The sequence below is a fragment of the Equus przewalskii genome, chromosome 12 (assembly GCF_037783145.1).
Source record: "Equus przewalskii isolate Varuska chromosome 12, EquPr2, whole genome shotgun sequence".
NCBI lineage: Eukaryota > Metazoa > Chordata > Mammalia > Perissodactyla > Equidae > Equus > Equus przewalskii.
Window position 1 is genome coordinate 10,019,355 of NC_091842.1, and position 19,231 is coordinate 10,038,585.

The 19,231-nt window shown below is 51.8% G+C and overlaps 1 protein-coding gene and 1 long non-coding RNA gene across 21 annotated transcripts in view; one reads left to right on the top strand and one right to left on the bottom strand.

The window, feature by feature from the left end:
• Nucleotides 1-19,231, top strand: part of CUX1 (cut like homeobox 1) — a 368,961-nt gene that overhangs the window by 304,748 nt on the left and 44,982 nt on the right. For 15 of the 19 annotated variants that reach the window (XR_011524378.1, XR_011524379.1, XM_070566369.1 and 12 more), the window contains one exon: nt 444-500. The exons of the other annotated variants lie outside the window; for them this stretch is intronic. Coding sequence is in view for 13 of the 15 variants with exons in the window: in XM_070566369.1 (XP_070422470.1) it covers nt 444-500 (57 nt within the window). In the remaining 2 variants the exon portion in view is untranslated. The remainder of the gene's footprint in view (nt 1-443; nt 501-19,231) is intronic. 19 annotated transcript variants of the gene reach the window in all.
• Nucleotides 134-11,410, bottom strand: LOC103551709 (uncharacterized). 2 transcript variants are annotated; one of them, XR_011524388.1, is made up of 3 exons: nt 11,022-11,410; nt 9,908-10,231; nt 134-2,322 (listed from the first exon to the last, which is right to left on the bottom strand). It is a non-coding gene; the product is annotated as an uncharacterized lncRNA (long non-coding RNA). The 2 variants fall into 2 exon arrangements; XR_545063.2 differs by lacking the exon at nt 134-2,322 and adding an exon at nt 7,033-7,316 and having other exon boundaries at nt 11,022-11,191.

Consider the following 19,231-nt stretch of genomic DNA (forward strand, 5'->3'; position numbering starts at 1 on the left):
TCGGCCACTGCTCGGAGGCAGAAGCGCCCCCCTTCCTCCACCACCTGTTGCCATGGGACTGACTGTAGTTTTTAGGAGAGAGAATGATTGTGCCTGGCTAATTTTATAAGCAGCAGAAAATGAGTTACCAATTAAGAAAATGCTATTTATACATAAATATAGGTAAAAGTCAAGTAGCTAAATCAGAGAATCAGGAAAGAAAATCAGCCAAAGGCACAGAGGGGGAAAGACATCATGCGCGACAGCGACCAGGTCCTGGCTTTCCACCAACAGCTCTGCCTGCCTGCGCGGCACCCCATCTGGCCCTCCCCATCGGGCGTGGGACCCTGCCTTGGGCCTCTGGGCCCCTTACACTGTCCCGTTCTGCTGGGCTCAGTGCAGTGGGAAGCTTGAAGCCCATGGCTTTCTTTCCTCATTTAATTGTGACCCTTTCTCTCGTTTAGTCCTCCATTCTGTGACGTCACTACAGGACCCCCTGCAGCAGGGCTGCGTGAGCTCAGGTAACTAGCCGATTTCCGTTGTTTTGTATGCAATATTTCCCTGCCTTTTCTGTCTTGCTGCCCTCTGGTCTGTAATGGGGAGACGCAAAGGATCCCTCATTCTGGATCTGAGGAGCTGAAAACACAGTATCCTGTTGGCCAACTGCATCCTCGTGGTCGTAGTTTCTCATGGAGAACGAGAGACCCCCAGCCAAGTGAGCAGCTCCTCAGGGTTTTCTTGCTCTTCACCGTGTTCTTTCAGCAGCGTCAGTTTCTTGGTGTGAATCCCTGTGTTAGGGGCTGGGATCCGAGTCAGGGACAGATTCTGTGGGGGGGCTCTGTTCTAATAGGAGGGGACAAGGAACAGGCATGCATTGCTCTCCCGGGGGGTCATGGTAGGGGGAAGTCGAGTCCATCTGGAAAACCTCAGGGCCACCTTCGAGCAAGAAGGAAATGGAGGCAGGAGGGGTCACAGTTCAGGGTATAACTGGATATGGAACCAGTGACACTCAGAAGAAGGGGACTGCGGCTGGGAATCCAGCCTGGCAGCAGGTGGTGGAGGGCCAGGAGTACAGGCTGAGAAGCTTGGCTGCTTGCTGTGGGCATCTGAGAGCCCGAGGTCACCTTTCAGCCACGCCCTCTCCTCTTCACGGCACCTGGATGTCACCGGCCAGGCTGGCCTGTGCTCCTGGACCCCCTTCCATGTCCTTCCTGCACTCTCCCCGGGCTGCCAAGAGCTGCCAGTGTGGTGAGCTGCTCCTCTGCTTTCCTTTCTTTCTTTTTCTAAACATGTTGATTAGTCTGCATATCCCATTGATTCATTGAAAACACAAACAAGGCTAAGTGAGGAGCGTGCAGCCTGCCAGCCTGCTGGAAGTTTTATGAGGGAAAACATGTGTCGTGAAGGGAACAGCTGGGCGGCAGCGGCCGCCACCGCCTCAAGATCCCAAACCCACGCACAGATGCAGCCAGAGTGTGCTGGTTGCAGCTACTTTCCTGGTTGAGCGTTTTTTGTGTTTTCGGTGTTTCGTCTTGGTTCTGGCCAAAATGGGGGACGGAAGGCTGTATCTTACCCAGGCCGTTGGTTTTCTTGGCTGGACATCTAAACAGCGTGGTTGTCCATCTGCAGGAGGACCAGGTGCACTCCCTCTCACTTCATTTCTGGGTTGGCCAATTTAATTAGCAAGTACTGGAGAACTTATGCAGCCCTGGCTCCCTTTCAGAATACATTAGGGGAAATAACGGACGTAGTTGTTTGTGCTAGTTCTGCGGACGTTTGCGTGGAAAATTAGCCGCGCCTCTTGCTCTCACGGAAAGTTGGCTTCCCCTTAAACTCTCCAAGGGCATTTGCCGCCCCATCGGAGTGAGGCTGGACCTGGCGGAATGTGACTAAGGTTTCTGAGATCAAAACCCCCCAGTCCTAAATGAAACAGGAAGTCCCCTGCAGTTCCAGGTCGATTACGGTCGATGCCAAAACTTTCTCTCTGTCTGAACAGATCTTTGAAGAATGGCTTTTTACTTTTTATTATAGCAGGTAATCGCCACCGTGCTGGAACATTTGTACGACTGTCACATTTCCAACCAAGGAAAAACACACATGGCTCCTAAGAGGAATGCCAATGACGTTTGTAAGATATCAAATTACTTTATAAAGTGATGTGAAACTCTTGGGGAGGCTGCCGATTAGAGGAGGGAGGGAGGAGCCTTGAGCCTCTGGGTAACAGTGAACACTCAGAAATTCCAGTGGTTTCTGTGAACAGGGGCCGGTGGGCCTCTCCCCGTGTCATCCCAGCAAGACAGGAGATGGATTGCAGATCCCCCACCCATCGCACCTGTTGTCGGTCTGCAAGAGAGAAGCCGTCAGTAGAAACAATAATTATGGTGACTAGGGATAAAAATGGAACAATACTTCTTAGATTCTAGGAAAAGATAAAATTTTGGATATCATGATGTTAGCTAAGCAAAATTGTTTCTCTGGATCAGGGAAGACTAGAAAGTGCTTGTCAAAACGGAAAGAATGATTATCGTACGGTGGCAAGATTGTGGGTGGCAGTTTTCCTTGTTTGAAATTTCTTTACTATCAGTGTTACCCTTTCAAGAGTGTTTCTGAAAATTAAGGTAGCAGTGCTTCTCAGGATGTGGAATTTAGATTCAAAAACAGAAGTACTTTATGATGAGTGTTGGTAAATCATTGGGATGAATGACTATAGGAGACTCTAGAATCTTCCTTAACAGCTTGAAAAATCAGTGTTTCTGAGGAAGCATTCAGGTCCCAAAGGCAGAGGAATAAAGCCTCGGGTCCTAAGATTTCCCCAGGATTCTGATTCCCTGTTCTCACCGCGGCTACCACGGAACCCTTCCGAGCGGCCCCAGCCCCAGAAAGACGCTCTGTCCTTGGCGGTGGCTCCAGGACGCCTCCCCGGGGCAGCTCAGCGTGGTGGAACCAGGTGGCTACAGGAAGGTACTTGTCACCCTGAGTTGGTTTGTTCCTGAATGTTGCTGACAAACACTCAGTGCAGTGTCTGAGAATCCAGGTGTCCGATCTGGCCGGCCGGTCGGGTTCGCCCCCCGGGTGTGGACGGACTTTGGAAGTCTTGTCTTGTGTCCACAGCCCTTCAGGAAGAGCTACAGGCTCATAGCAGAGATCGTGTGGGCCTTACGCATGGCTCTGTGCTTAGTCACCATGGCATAAGGTGCCAGGGGTGGAGTGGCCTCACTCATCGAAACAGCAGACTGCTGACACAGGAATCCATCTTCCTCACTAAAGAATTCCTGTCTGCCTCTTTCTGCCTGGCCCTGTTGCCCTCAGCATCTCCATTTTCCTTAATGATTTGTATGTCAAACTTGCTGATGAGCTTTACGATAAGGAGAGAGAAACTGAAGTTTCGATTGCATCATCATTTTTTCCTCTTGGTGGATACCACCCTTCCTGAATGTTCCTTTGATGGTCTGAGCGTTGACGGGATGGCCTTGGGCATTAAGGAAGGTTGATGCCTTTTTCAGCTAGTGACCTGTGCTTTTTCTTGAAGATGAAGAGTAAGAGCAGAGGGTTCCATGCCAATCATACGAGTAACTTTTTAAAAAGGGGAAGGGTTAAAAGACACCTTCAGATCGGTTACCTGTTGATGTATTTCCTGGTAGTCTGGTTTTTCTACCAACGTTTCTGTGTTGGTTCCTTTCAGAGTCCCCAGTGTCTCGGGGAGGGGCTGCGGTCGTCAGCCCCTGGTCGTCTGTGATCTGCCAGGCAAACCTGCGTGAAGGTCAGGTTGCAGGTAGTCCTTTGGGATTGGTTCTCGGAGTCTCCCTTTTGTCTGTCTGCCGTCCCAGGAGCATCCCCAGCTGCCCTCGCTCTGCTCAGCAATAGCAGTGCTTCCGGGAAGCAGAGGAAGCGCTTCTGGAAGGAGAAGGGAGGGGCCGAAGAAGACCTGTTTTCTGCGTGTGGCCTGCAGTCATGGCTGACCAGTTAGCAGCTTTTTTAAAGGGAAGGAAACCTTGAGATACAATGAAGACGTGCTTGTGTGCCTGGGTGGGGAGGGAGGGAGGGACAGAGATAGGATCTAGTAGACCACTGGATTTTTTTTTCCTTTTCATTCCTTAAAGCTCATTTCGTATTCACAGTTCCTTGGTGTGATTAATCTTTTTGCCCCAAGGGAAGGAAGGAGACAAGAGACAACTGTAAAAGGGGGAGGAAAAAGGGAAAGAAACAGATTTGCCTGACTGCGACTTAGTCATTACATACGGAGAACTGGTAGAAAAGAGCTGCCCGGAGCTCAGCTTCGTAAATTTAACAGGGGAGCATTTCCTTACTGTAGCTGATAAGCTCCCGCACAGCGTCAGATGGATCACTGCAAGCTGTACGAGCAAAAGGAGGGCCTGGTCTCCTCAGAGTCATCGTCAAGTACCAGGCTTTTTCCCAGCATGCAGCGAGGAACTGCGGTTCCAAGGCTTCTGCACCTGTGGGGAATTCCATGGCTCCGTGTCGCTGTTCCCAGGCCACAGGATATCAGTTGCTCTTGAGAAGACAACTGCTGCAGTCGCACACATGGGTGGTCCGTGGGTGCCACCTCCCTGACATGATGACCATGGGTGTCACGTGTGCTGTCCATGGCCTGACACAGCCAGGAGAGATCTGTGGCCACAGCTGCCAGGTGGGGACAGGCCAGCGTTCCTGTTCAGTATGCCTGCTGGCTCTTGCTTGGTGCCCATAAGATGACCAGGAACACGTCCAGGGCTTTAGCACTTTGAACTCCGCAGGATGATTCTGGTGCAGCTTCCTTGAGTAAGCAGTCAGTTCCTCCACTTTAAGGATGTAGTCAGGGTGGGGCATTCAGATGCATGTGAATAGGAATAGGAAGAGCTAGTGGCACCTCTAGAAAATTCCACGGCACTGTCTAAAGCAGCGAAACGCCTCATACCATGCCTTAGGCTAGATTAGCTTTGGTGTTTTTTTCCTTCTCTTGCATCAAAATAAATTAGTGAAAGTAACCATTGATTCTCTCCAAAAAGAATTATTCTAACCCTAGTTCTTTTGAATAGTGAAAAGATTTGTATATAACTGGTTTCTACATAGCCATAGACAACAGGTCAAAGACAAAAGAGAATTCTGGAAAGCCACGTGTGAACTAGACAGTGCCCCTCTCTAAGCAGGTGGTCACTGCTCACCATTTGGCCTGGGGCTCCACCATGCACACTCACTGCATCCTACGGCCAGGAGACTAGGTGCCCCATTCATTGCTTGCTTTCTTGGTTGTGACCTGCATTAGGACGTTTTTATTTTCTCCAGAGTGCCATAATAAAGGAATTCTCCACTCTAACGTCAGAAAAGACAGGTTTCTGGATTCAGGCACAGCCTGCCTTTCCGCTGTGTGTCAGCCGGTACGTGGGGGCGCCGGCCTGCGGGGAGGCCCGCTGGCACGGAGGGAGCCCCAAGGATGGGGCTGGGCCATGAAGGGCAAAGGCGTCCAGGAGGAGAACATCCCAGGTGGAGAGCTCTGCAGGTACAAAGGGTACATTGATGGGGAAGAACGTGGCACAGGTGGAACCTTTGAAAAAGGTGAAAACATTAGGAGCCCCTAATTCGGAAACCTTTTATTTTCCTTTTAAATTGACAGTGGGAAAGTGGATGATGGACGGATTTTGTCTTGTCTTTGTGTAGCATTCTGTTGCTGCCTTAGGGCTTGTGTAAGAAGAAGAAAAGTGAACGGGCAGAACAGGGCTGGGGTGTTCCTCAGCAGCCTGTCCCTGTGCCGGCCTCGGGCCCCAGGATGCTCAGCCACCACGTCTCACCCCAAAGCACTCCGTCCCCCTGTGGGTGGCTCCTTCTGGAAAGGAGGTGGGCCTCGACCCGTGCTTGGTGGCACAGCCCACCGGGGTTGTCACCAATCCCAGTTTGAAGAGATCACAGGCCAGAGGCAGGAGAGGGTGCTTGGAGTTTTGGGAGAAACCCCTCCCTAAGAACTCAGCAGGTGGCCCACCCGGAGCCAGAGTTGTGACCAAGGAGAGAGCTGCTCTGCTTGACCGTGGAGGAAGGGGGCAGGCAAGGTCTCAAGGCTCGGCGAGCAGTGTGGCCTCCAGTGCACGGAGCGCAGGCCCTGCCTGGGACACTGAAATGGCCTCAGCAGCCACTGAATGTGCCCAGGCAAGCTGGGCAGCTCAAGGAGAAATGGTCTAGGGCTGCACAAGGTGCTTGTGAGGCTCAGAAAACCTTCCCAGGAAAGCAGAGACGTGGTGAGGGTGATAGCCCAGAGGGTGGAGCACATGGGAGCTGGGGGCGGGGGTCTGGGGCAGGCAGGGAGCGTCCTCGGCTTGGGTGCAGAGCCCTTCTTGCTCCTGGGTGTGGTGGCTCCCGTGCCTGCCAACATGGTCTAGGAAACTGCTCTGTGAATTCATTTCTAATCAACATCTTTCAAAAGTTGTTCACCTCATCTCAACTGGGCTAAGGTGCTGCAACTGTGCTGCAGCTCAGGCTTCCAGAGTGATGAGAGGCAGGCTGAGGCCCAGCAGGCCCAGGAGCGGCCTCCGAGGAGGACGAGGCAGTAAGCTGGGGGCCCCGGCCGGCCGGCAAGCTACAGGAAAGGAAGATGCACTTCTCACAAGTTCCCCTGAAAAGGGACTTGTCAGGACCGCGTCCTGTATGCCCCATGTGCACGAGCTGCTTTTCAGCTCTCCTAGCCATCTCGTGGTGGGACCTGGCCACGTGATCCTGAAACAGAAGCATCAGCACAGGAGGGCAGAGGGAGGGTGGAGAGCCCGTCACTCCTGTGACACGGGGGTGCGACAACTCCAGCACAGCCTGCCCTCCCCTAGAGCATGCTGCACCTGCAGACCCTGCACAGGCATCCCCAGGCAGCCAGTGCTGAGCGTGACAGCCCACTCGATGTTTGGTGTCAAAGCAGCAAATGTCATCATCATGCTCCCTGGGAGAGGCTGCTCCGGCAGAAAGCAGCCCCCAAAGGCTCTGTTCATTGAGTGGGATCCGTCACCGTACCTCCGAAAAGAAGAGGAGGGAGTTAAGAGTCACCCAGAGTAAGAGACTTACTTGACTTTTTTTTTTAATTATGATTTGTAGGGAGTGTTTTTAATAAGTGCACCACGGTTACAAAATGCAAGCTGGAAAAGGGCTCACACTCTGAAAGGTCAGTCGCCCTCCCAGAGGCGGTCTGTTCCCGGGTTCCTGCAGACACTCCGCGCATCTAGGTGTTGGTTCCACAGAACAGAACAGACTGGATTCAAGGCATTGTGTCTTCTTTCCTCACCAGCAAGACCCCATGGGGACGCTCCTGGGCCAGGACGCGAAGAAGGCCCTGTTCTTTTCACAGCTGCAGAGATTTCCTGTATCTGAATTTACCAGAGTTTATGTAACCAGTCACTAGCCAGAGATATTTAGATTGATTTTAACAGCAAAACGTGAAACCCTCCTGCAGTGACCAGCCTTGAGCAGGTGTGACCAGCAGTGTGACACAGCGCGCTCAGAGCAGGCTGCCTAGGGCTGGTCCCACCTGCGCCACTGAGTGACTGTGTGGCCTTGGGCAAGTGACTTGACCTCTCTCTGTCTCAGTTTCTTCTGTCAACTAGGAAAAATGAAGTGCCTGTCTCCTGGACCATTGGGAGGTTCGTATATAAAAGGGTCCATAGCAGCGGCTGCCACAGAGGAAGCGCTATTTGAATGTTCACTTTTCTGCTGCTGCCAGTACAACGTCTGCCGCTAAGTGTCTTTTGTGTGTGTGCGAGAGCAGTGGAATAATATATGTGCACGCGCAAAATGTCAGGCCTCTGCCTTTAAAACAGAAAAGGAGTCCCACGGCTCACTCCCTGGGTGGAGACTGAAGTAGGAGCGTCGCTGGGTGGAGGCTGGCACGAAGGGTCGGCTAGAGGAGGACCTGCGTGCAGCTCCCTGACCCTTGGCTTCTCTGAAATGCTGTCTGTCTTTGGAAGTTGCCCGTCCATCTGCCATTCCTTAAAGTTGACCCAAAATCCTGAGCTTCGAGCGAGACCACAGGTCAGGCCATTTGGGGCAAACTCCTGCGGAACGAGGCCATCCTGTCTGGATGTGGGGGTGACTATCGGCCCCCTCTCGCTTGGTTCTCTCGGTGGCTTTGCCTGGACCCTCCTTGCTGGCACTCCCCGACTCCTCTTTGGAGAAGGCCCAGCAGGCCCTAGTCACGGGCCTCTGGGCACATCTCCTTTCTTTGCCCTTTAGATTTTCTTTGGAAAACAAAATTTACAGTACATTGGGCATTCCGCACAAGAGGCAAAGTAGGTCATAGGAGCAAATAAGGTCTTTCGTTTTCAATGGTTTGGTTGTAGAGAAGGATGAAGAAGCTTAAATGCCTAAAAATCCTCAGGTAGTTTTTTACAAGTGGTAAGAATAAAACAAGGAAACATATATTTGCATCTTTTTTTGTGTCACACACAGTGCTAAATACCTTTAATTCTTCGTCAGTAAGTGGAAATGATTTCCCCATTTTATGGACTGAGAAAACCATGGCTCAGAGATGAGGCCAAGGAGGAAGTGGAGGAAGCCCGCGTGGTCCTGAGACCAGAGGTCTGGCTGCCATGGAGGTGTCCACAGGAGGCCTGGGTCCAGGCGAGCCGTCACCAGCCCTGAGGACTTGGTCCCCCAAGATGGGGGAAGGGTTGGTCCCTGGAACTACACTCAAAACAAGGAACAAAACTGGGTTCACGTTATAAATGGGCAAATGTCAAAAACCAGACCCAAGACAATTAATAGAAAATCAGACGCATCCCATGCGCTTTAGCCAGGAGCTGGACAGAGGAGGAGAGAGAACCCAATGAAAAGCAGCAAGAGAGTCAGACCCAGCTTCATGAAGTTTTCCAGCTGAAAGTGTGTGACCATCTGGCCTGTGATGCAGGTCCACACTGCTTTGAAACCCCTTCCAGGCTGAGCCCAAGGAAAATCACACAGTGGCCCGGGGTCCTTTCCCTTCCTAAAGGACAGCCTCGCCCTTCAGCTGTCATGCTCTCTCCCTGCCAGGGCCCTGAGACAGCCCGGGAGCCCGGCCCCATGCTGACCAGCCCTTGGGCCCCAGTCAGCCTCCCCATGCAGAGTGGGGCGGGGTCCCAGATGGAGCAGCATGAGCCAGGAGCTCTGTCACCCGCTTCATCTTGATTCTGTGTTTTGTTCTTCCCTTTGGAACTGGATGCCTAAATATAACCTGAGTCTGAATTGGCAGATGTTGGGTTTGTCCTTTATGAGAGGGCCGAAATTAGTCTGCCATTTGGCTCCTAAATAAAGCAGCCAAACTGCCTTTGTACCAACTTTGCAATAAGGAGGGACTGACGTTGTAGCATTTCATTTGATAAGGGAACTTTCTCGGAAGCCAGAGCAGCGCCTCTGAAGCCGAAAGGCTGAGGAGAGAGAATGGACTCCAGAGGGACGCGCCTGCCACCCGGCCTGGCCCTCTCATCCCTAAGCTATGATCAGTTTAGTTTCATGCGGTTTAGGTAAATACATCATGAAATCGGAAGAAAGGATCGATACTCCACAGAAATAGCACTCAGAGAACAGCAGCAGGAACTCTGATTTTTGGAGGAAAAGAACAATCTGTCCAGCGTGCCTGGAGCCGGGTGAGCAGAGGGGCTCCCCAGGGGCAGCAGAAAGATGTTATAATCAATTACCACATCATAACACTGATGTATGATAATTACTGCGTGTTTCTCCTGAGATAGTGCAGCATTTGGCTGGGATGCAGTTCTTTCATGGTCCACTGCCTGATTAATATGCAAATAATAGGCTGATTGCATGATGAATGCAGAAAATGAGTTCGCTGATAACGTGCGCACTGAAGCGGGAAGATGATAAATTACTTTTACTGACTGTCCTACATTAAGTACCCTTTCTCAACAATTTCATCACAAATTAAGTAAAGCAGTATGGAGAGATTAGGAGGATGTGTAAAATAATGTACCTTAATAGCTTTTCGAATACCACCGCGTTCAACGAAAATGTCACTCGGTCCTGCTCCGCACAGCCCGGGACCCGTGTCGGGCCAGATCCGTTCACTCACCTGCGTGTGGTTGGGAGGCCGGAAGCAGCCCACCACACCAGTGTGTTTGATGGCTGCAGTCAGCCATGGATTCTCTAAGGAACATTCCATCATAGCCCAGACGTCATTACCTGCACGCTGGGCTGCCTGGAAGTGTCACTGAGAGGGGACAGGCTGCTCTTGGGGTAAACGGTGCTACAGCCTCTGCAAAGATGGACACTTCAGAGCTTGCTGTCCACCAGGTACCTGGAGGAAAGGAGAGTTTCTGAGCTGCAGGCCTAGAAGGCTCAGGAGAAAAACAACATTCAAAACCACCTCCTAGCTCCTCCAACTCTTAGAAATCCGGGAAAATTAATTCCACCATCGGAATGGTGCTGTGAGCTGCCTGCCAGAGTGTGACTGTTGGTGAAGGTTGGGCAGGTTTGCCCAAAGCCACAAACAAGCCCTGGAGAAAAAGAGAGGACACGCACGCACGCGCACACACACACACGCGCTCACACAGTGATTAATCTTTGATTACAGCAAAGCAATTTAACTAGAGGATTTGTTTTTTCCCATCTCAGTAATATATATTTAGACTGTTTGTATGACATACATTTTCTCTTAATGCACAGGGACGCATTGATAAGTGTTCATACACACAGCTGGGTTGGTAATAAGGTTATTGAAGGTAATTTGAAAGCACTATTTCTAAATCAGTATGGATCTGCGGCAAAGCCGGGAAGAGGGCGAGCCCAGCTCCTGAGGCAGGGCCAGCTGCATCGCCCAGCGTCGCTTCTGCAGCCTCGCCAGGCTGAGCTCACTGCCAAAGTTAAATTGTAATTTAAGGAGGGTTTTTAATTTTTAATATTGCCAGACTCGGCTTTGGACATGCACATTTCCTTAAGAGCTCATAAAACAGACACAAGAACAGTGATGAAGACTAGGGTGGGGACAGATTTACACCCCAAGTCCCCTGCAGTGCCCACCCCCGCGTGAGCTCCCCTCAGCTCAGGCCTGAGCCTCGGCTGAGGGCCATATTGCCTCGGCAGCTTACCCCGGGTGCCTCTCAGTCAGCACGGAACTGCTGAGATCTGTTCCCCGATGTACTTCCCAGTTCGAGGAGAAAAGAGGAGAGTGGAGAACAGTCCCAAGGGTGAGGGAAGCGCTGGGTGGCACAAGATGGGAGGAGCCGAGCACTGTGGATCTCTAGTCGACAGCTGTCTCAGCAGCAAGCATCTCTGGCACCCTGTGCTTCACACCAGGTGACCAGCCAAGGACGGTCCTGCCTCCTCCCTTGGTGTGTGACCTCCATTACCAGACCTCCCACCAGATCCACGTATTCAGCCCCTTCGCTAGAGCTGAGGTCCCCCATCTTAGCATGTGACCCGGCCCCTCCATGTCTTCCTCCCTCCTCCACCCCAGGCCTTGGCACACCCCAGTCTCTCCCTTACACCTACCCGCGGCCTCAGCTTCCATGTCACAGTGCTGTGAGCTCCCACCGCTCCCTGAATGTCCCCATCGTAGCCCTCATCACAGGGTCTTTGCAACAGTGACTTGCTTAATGAGGTCCGGCTGGCACTCAGAGGGTTCCCTTATTGAATAGAAGGCACAGGCCCTTTGTTCAAGTGGCTTGGAAGTCAAGTTGGGAAAGATAGCTATAAATAACAAGTTCAATAGAAACCTTGCTTTTATAGTAAAGTTTTCTTTGTTAATAACTAAAGTATTTTGGGTTCTGTGTCACTATGACAGTTCCTCAGGCAGACTTAAAAAAATGTATTGTCACAGACACACCAGGACCTACTATGTGCTCAGGCTGTCATCTCATCCTGGACCTCACACCAGGACCTACTGTGTGTCAGGGCTGTCATCTCATCTCACCCTGGCCTACTGCAGTCCCGGCAGGGCTGGGGCGAGTGAGAGAGTCGTGGCTCTTCTGTTTTACAGAAGAAACTAGAGCCAGCAGAGGGTGGCATCTGCCCTTCCTGGGACAGCAGAGGGTCCCACCCAGCCCATCTGGCTCCTCCCCAGGTCTTCCCACCAATCCCCCACATGCCCTCCTCCTCCCTACCCCCAATCTTTCTCAGGTTACTCTTCTGCTATGGAAAAAAAGAGTGATTCGGTAGATTTGCTGAGGTTTGCCGTGATTTAAGGCGATGCCAAGGTTGGCTGAGGGCCAAAGAGTATTGCCAACCCCGCCGGCAAGGAGGGCAGCAGACAGGGCCTGGGTGTAGGGAGGGTGTCCTGGTTCTTCACGCAGCTGCCTATCTGGGAATGGACCTTTCCCGGGGTGGGGGAGTGGGACCTGCGGCAGCGAGGCCCCTCCCTCACTCCCCGTCGGCGCTGGCATCAGATCCAGGCCCTTAGAAATAAGGCCGTTGTCTAGTGTGGCCACTTCCAGTGCTTCTGATACACTTTCATGTGTTGTTAGATGACTTCTGTGACTTCTCTCGAAGTGTCCGTGCATTTTGTTTCAAGCCCCTGCTAATCAGGCAAAATACCACTCGTACTCAAAAGAAAACAAGCCCCATTTTCTGTTGCCTGTGTCTGACATAGCTGCATGACAGGAGAGAGGGCAGTGGTCCTAGAGGGGCCAAGATTCTCTGCCGTTAGACTCAGAGGCAGGGTCAGGACCCGAGGCGGCCGTGAACGCTGCCACCACTGGGAAAAGGTTTGGAGCTGTCGGAACTCATCAGGAAGAAGATGTCACATTACTGGGCGGCACACGCCTGGCCAACTGATGACTGAAGTACAGGCGGGCCACTTAGGTTGCTGTTCACCTTTGATGCCGAGCAGCTCATTATTTCTAATGGGACCGTCCAGCAACCTCACATGGCGGGTCTCTCCGGAGATGGACCGCGTGAGCAGGCGAGCGGGTCCCCATGTTTCGGCTCAGTTTAGTGTCCACATCACAATCTCTACATCTGAACTTGGCTGGGAAGGGTTCCAGGCAGGTGGGCAGCCTGTCACGGCTTTTGAAGCTGTCAGCTGGAGAGGCCCTGAAGCAAGGCAGGGTCCTTCTAGGCTACCAGGGCTCCCGCTGGACCGAGGACACCAGCACCAGGCACTCCAGAACCTTCTGTACATCCTTGCTCCTGTCCCCTCTGGCTCCATCTTCCCCTCGCTGCCTCTCCTGCACTCCTGATTCCCCTTCTCTCTGACTCCCCCCCTCCTCGCCCACATCTAATGTGCCAGGCCTTGACCATGCTGCTCCCTGGCCACCCTCCCCGCCTCCCCCATCTCTTCCCTCCTCTTTCCCATCTTTCCATCCCTGTCTGTCTCTGTAGTCGCTTGGAATTTCCTGGCTTGGCACAGGCTCAAAGCCTAAACTATGGACGTAATGAAAAGTGGTGCATCAGACCAGCCGCCAGTTAAATAATGTTTGGGTTCTTGTCAGAATGTCACAGAGTACCCTGTCATTTTGTTTCAGCAACTTGTCCTTCTGAATGCACAGTTCGCCTTATGGCATGCCAGCAGTAAAAATGTCACTTACAATAATTACTTTTTGGTGAAAATGCTTGCTGACTTCCTACCTTCAAGCTGTTTTTTACACAGTGGGGAGATAATAAGAAATGACTTTATCCTGACTGCTCAAATGAACACTAAATGGAATTTGGGTTATTATTACTGCAGATAGAGGGCTGGGTATGGAAATTAAAACAGGGGATCGGATAAACTGCAGAGAGATTTGTCTCTGAAAATTATGGCGGGTGTGCATTTTCAATTGGCTTCTATTGAAAACTGAAGGCAGCTGTTGTTTGCCTGCTGTTTTTGGAATATAATATTTTTCATAATCCTTTTATAGTTCCTGAATGCCTTGTGTGTTTCAGAGGGCCCCGAGTCACTGTCTCTGTTCTCTCTGTCTTACTAACCAAGCTACTCTTATGTAAGATTCGAAGCCTCGCAAAAAATTTAATCCACGCGGATCACTTTTTAAATGTAATGCCTCACTTTGCTGTCAACATTGGATAGATGGACTGTGTAGCTGGGCTTTTAGAATATGCAAATGACCCATTTTCACTTGTCCCAGTCCTGCAGGCTGCAGACTCCTTGAAAGCAAGGTTTGTGTCTAATTTCTTTTATTTCCAATGCCTAGCAGAGTGCGTGACACAAAGTAGTAGGTGCTTTACATCTTGGAGTGAGTGAGGGAACGAGTGAATGAAGAGAAGGCAGGCAGGCTGTCGTGCCTGCGGTGACTGGCGGACAGAGGATGGGTAGAAACACGTAGGCTTTCCACTCCTGATCTGGTTCAGATCCTTGCTCTAGTCGTGGGGCCTGGATCAGGTTGCAATGCCTGTCTGAGCCTCAGTTTCCCCGCCTAGAGCGAGGGGTTTGTATTTCCGCCGCAGGCCTGTTATGAGAATGGAATGAAGCCGTGTGGACCCACCCTCAGCACACTGCTGCATTCATATGCCGTACTAGATGCGTCTGGGTTCCCTTCCCTCATCCCAGGAGTGGACTGGCTTTTTGTGGCTCACAGTTGTGTTTCTGAGGCTCATGCGCGTTGATATGTGGAGCGCAGCGGAGCCGTGTCCTGGAAGGTGGCTGGTCACTCCACCACTGACGGCCACGCAGGTGCAGGGGGTGGGCACCACCCAGCTGCCCAGGTGGGCTGCTAAGAATATGGAACATCTGACTGGTTCCCAGCCGTGTGACTCTGGGCACGACGTCTCATCTCTGTCAGATGAGGAAGATGGAGGTGCTGGGCTCACGCTGGGAGTCGTTGTGAGGACTGAAGTAGTTCATTCCTGTGCCTTAGCCCAGCGCCCGGCACACGGCGGCCCACAGGAAACGTGAGCTTGAGTAGCAGCTGCTCTGACGAATGATGACAGGGCTTCTCAATATCGCCTCCCCCACCCCTGGGTGCCTGCTGCAGTGTCCCCTCGGAACGGCCCCCCACACCCAGCTGCCCAGGCCGCAGTGTGGGAAGCGCGCCTGTCGCCCCTCCTCCGCGGCCCTCTCCCCGCCCGCACTCAGCCGCAGGTCCTGTTGCGGCAGTCTCCTATGTCTCCCTGGAGCCTGGAAACGTCTCCCTGCACTCTGCCCGTCCTCTTCCAGGCCCCCCTGGGTCCTGCCTCGCCGACACTACAGCCTCCTCGGGACCTCCGGCCCCAGCCTTGCTGTTAAGAAGGTCATTCTCTGTGCTGAAGCCACAGCGAACTTATTTCCTTCCTTACTTTTTGATGTTAGGTCTATGATATTTCAAACATCAAGAAAATGACAGAATAACTCAGTGAACACCCATCTTCCCATTACCCGATTTTCACCTTAAGTTTTGATCATAATTCAATCCTATGTTTTTAAAAGAAAGAAAACATCAAAGATAGAGTTGAAGACCCATCCCTAACCTCACTCTTCCTGGAAGCCGACGCTGAATTTGCGTCCTGTGCATCCTGAATTTGCTCTCTGTCACTCCTGCACGTGACTCCGCGCCCTGACTGCCGCTCTAACAGCCACACCCGGCACACAGCATGTGCCCGCGTCCAGCCCATAGACAAACGTCAGACTCTTCCATCCTGCACCTTGTTTCGTGGGCTCACCATTATGTTGTGGATGCTGGTACATGTGGCTCCAGCCTTGACGTCCTTGCTGCTGTTCCTAGCTTCTGAACACGCCATAGTGTAGAGGCCCGGTCTCCTGGAGATGCACACTGTTTCCAGGTCTTTGCTCCTTCAGGCAAGGCCTCAGTGCCCACTGGAGTGCCCACTGGAGTGCCCGGAAGAGGAGCGTTGTGGGGTGAAGGGTGTAGGCCCATCTTCGAATAGACCTTCCCTGGCTCCCGCCTGCACGAGGAGTAAAACAGACTTCTCAGCCCATTCAAAGGCCCTACACAGCCCAGCCGCTGGAGGCCTCTCTGCCTCATGTTCTTCCCACGCCAAATTTCATCCATGCCTCAAACCCACGAGATGTGTGGAACACTTTCTCCCTTCCTCGCCACTCCTATCCTCCCAACTTAGCTGGCTACTTCCTGTTCATGCCTGAAGTCCATCTGAAATGTCACTTGTCCAGGAGGTCTCTCTGCCCCCTAGGCCCCTGCTGTGCGCTCCCATCTGTCTCTCATCGGAACACTCATTGTCTTGTAGGTACTTCTGTTTAGTGGCTGTCTTCCCTACGAGGTGTGAGCCCCAGGAGGGCATGGCCCCCTCTGACCCGTTGACCGACCCAGTGGCCTGACTCAGCAGACTGAGGGAATGAGAGAAAGGGTGAATGGAATGACATACTCTCCATTCGTTGTTTCTGCCACCACTTCCTTCCCAAGTTTATATTGAAGTGTAATTTATATATGGTAAAACTGAGTCTTCTCTCATAGCTGAGTTCCATGAGTTTTGGCAAATCAAGATAAAGAATAATTCCATCGTCCACCCCCCCCCGAGAATTCCCACATGCCCCTTTATAGTCAACTCCTGCACCTCACCCTGGCAACCACTGATCTGTTTTCTGTCCCTGTAGTTTTCTACCTTTTCCAGAATGTCATCTAAATGGTCTCATACTGGACGTAGCCATTGAGTCTGCTGCCATCGTCTCAGTCTTGTGCCAGGTGCTGTGGAAGAAATAAAAATAAGTCATGAGATTTATGGTGAATGTCGGGGACCTTTGAAACCGAGATGGCCCAAGAAGTAAAGAATCAAATTCAAGTTCACACAGCCTGCCCGGAGAGGTTGTCCCCACTCCTGAGTTCAGTATCTTAATGCCAAGCCCAGGACTCCTCCTTTTTTCTTTGTTTTGTTGGGTTTTCTTTTTTTTTTTTTTTTTTTTGAGGAAGATTAGCCCTGAGCTAACTGCTGCCAATCCTCCTCTTTTTGCTGAGGAAGACTGGCCCTGAGCTAACATCTGTGCCCATCTTCCTCTACTTTATATGTGGGACGCCTACCACAGCATGGCTTGCCAAGCGGTGTCATGTCTGCACCCGGGATCCAAACCCACGAACCCCGGGCCACTGAAGCAGGACGTGTGCACTTAACCGCTGCACCACCAGGCCGGCCCTGTTTAATTATTTTTAAGTAGGGAGTGGAGTAAAGCCTTGTTCTTTCGAAAAGTGTGGTTTTGGAGCCGGCCCCATGGCCAAGTGGTTGCGTTTGCACGCTCCGCTTCGGCGGTCCAGGGTTTTGCCAGTTCGGATCCTGGGTGCGGACATGGTACCGCTCGTCAGGCCATGCTGAGACGGCGTCCCACATAGCACAACCAGAGGCACTCACAACTAGAATATACAACTATGTACTGGAGGGCTTTGTGGGGAAGAAGAAGGGGAAAAAAATGTGTTATTCTGATTAGAAGGCTCCATTTGCTAATTTTTGAAAAAGAAAAAACAAGTCCCATTTCCTCTTCTCTGTTACCACATTTCTTGTCCTGTAGGATGGTGAGTCATGCAGGCAACCACCCGTCGTCCTGCACCCAGGGCCCAGCCGCCTCACCAGGGGGCTGTGGGAGCTTGTTTAAAAGGTTTGGTTTTGTCACACCGGTCCTGCCACTGGAGCTGTGGCGCTCACTGGAAAGAGCTTCTCAAGAATGACTCTTTCCAGAGTGAGGTTCTGAGCCTGTGGATTTGTGGTCTCTCCAACAGGTCCATTTGCTGTTGCATCTGTCCATGCCTTTCCAAAAACACGGGCCCCATTCTGCTTTCTGTGACCCGAGACACAGTGACAGCTTGTGCACACGTGTCTGTCAGTGACTAATTGTCTCACAGGAAGCGCACTCAGCTTCGAGTTGTCTGTTGTAGTTTAGACACAGGCTCAGAGAGTGGAGGCACAGGTACGAGCCGGCCCAGCAGCCCTCGCCCAGGACATCTCGAGGCCCACGTGGCCTTTGTCTGCAGCCACGGTCGGGAGCACAGGGGGACACCAGTAACGTGTGGCAAGTGCCTCTGTTTAGTTCTCTCAGGGGTTCTTCATCGCAAAAACCCACGCGAGTGGCTCACTGAGAATGCCTGCAAGAAAGAAATGTATCGCCTCTCGAGTTATTTGGGGGGCTCTGCTCCAGCTGGCACCCCAAACAGGGAGCGCACTGGGGCAGCAGCGCCAGGCAGTTTCTCAGCCGGGCGGCCATGATTCTGACCTTGCTATGGGTTAAAGGACACAAACCTGAGAAGAAATCTGTTTATCATGTGGGGAATTCCTGCCATCCTTGACAGTACACAGTGAGCAAGATGGATGACCTGCCAAATTGGTCCCTCGCATGGGCGAATCAGGGCAAATTCACAGTACAATTCCTTTGCTGCTTCAGATACAAAAATAACATTTGCTGGGTTTTATATCCAGTTGTATGATGACCTGGAGGTGAGCAGAGAGAAGAAATCCGATTTGTAGGATTCAGATTGCCTTAAAGATTTATATGGACCATTTCTGCCGTTTACGTCTGTCTCTTACATCTTTCACAAACCAGTGTTTTTTTTTAACCTCATTTTCCAGGTTGAGGACGCAGGTTTATGTGGTGATGGTGGAACTCTGTACCAGTTTAGGATAATAAACGGGTTTATTGGTTGAATTACATTTCCCTTGTTTGGGATTTTATCTTTCAAGATATTTCTACAAAATACCCCTTATATTTGGAATACATTTTCCATCCTCTTGAGTTCTGAATAGGTTGCTATTCTGGATAGAATCTGTCCGGGAAAGGACACTCCAGTTACATGGCCAGTTGCAATTCATTTATTACTCGGGGTTACATTTTGTTTAGTCAGGTGGCAAGTATTTGGGAGCCACCCATGTGTGCTGATGTTCAGTGTGTGGCCTGCCCACTGCGACTTATCATCTCTCAGGGGCCGTGGAGCCCACGTGACAGTGCCTGGCCCAGCTCCAACCACGTGGCACTGTGGCGTCTTACCACGTGCCATTCTCAGTGGGGGTGGGGAGAGATCGCGCCAAGACGCCGTGCCAAGGGCAGATTGTACCTCGTGGATAGGCCCGCAGTGCCAAGTCACTTTGCATTTTCCTCTTGGACACCATCTTTCTCTGTATCGGGAAATTAGGAAATGGCTAAAGCCTTTATTCCAGACATCCCAAAACTAGGATGGATGTCGGTTTTACGGGTGATGCTAATGGAGAGGCCAGAAGGGCATGGGTCAGCACTCCTCACTGGCCACCAGCAATGAAACAGAGGCCCTTCTTAAGAAAGGGGCGCATGGGGGCCTGACCGCCCACACTGACCCCCTCTCTCCCGGTGCTGGTGCCAGCGTGGCAGAGATGAACTAAGAGCTCGGCTTTCGGGAGCACATCCTGGGGTTTGACGGAAAGCAGGGGGAGCGCTCCTGTGCTGTTGGTTCCCTCCAGG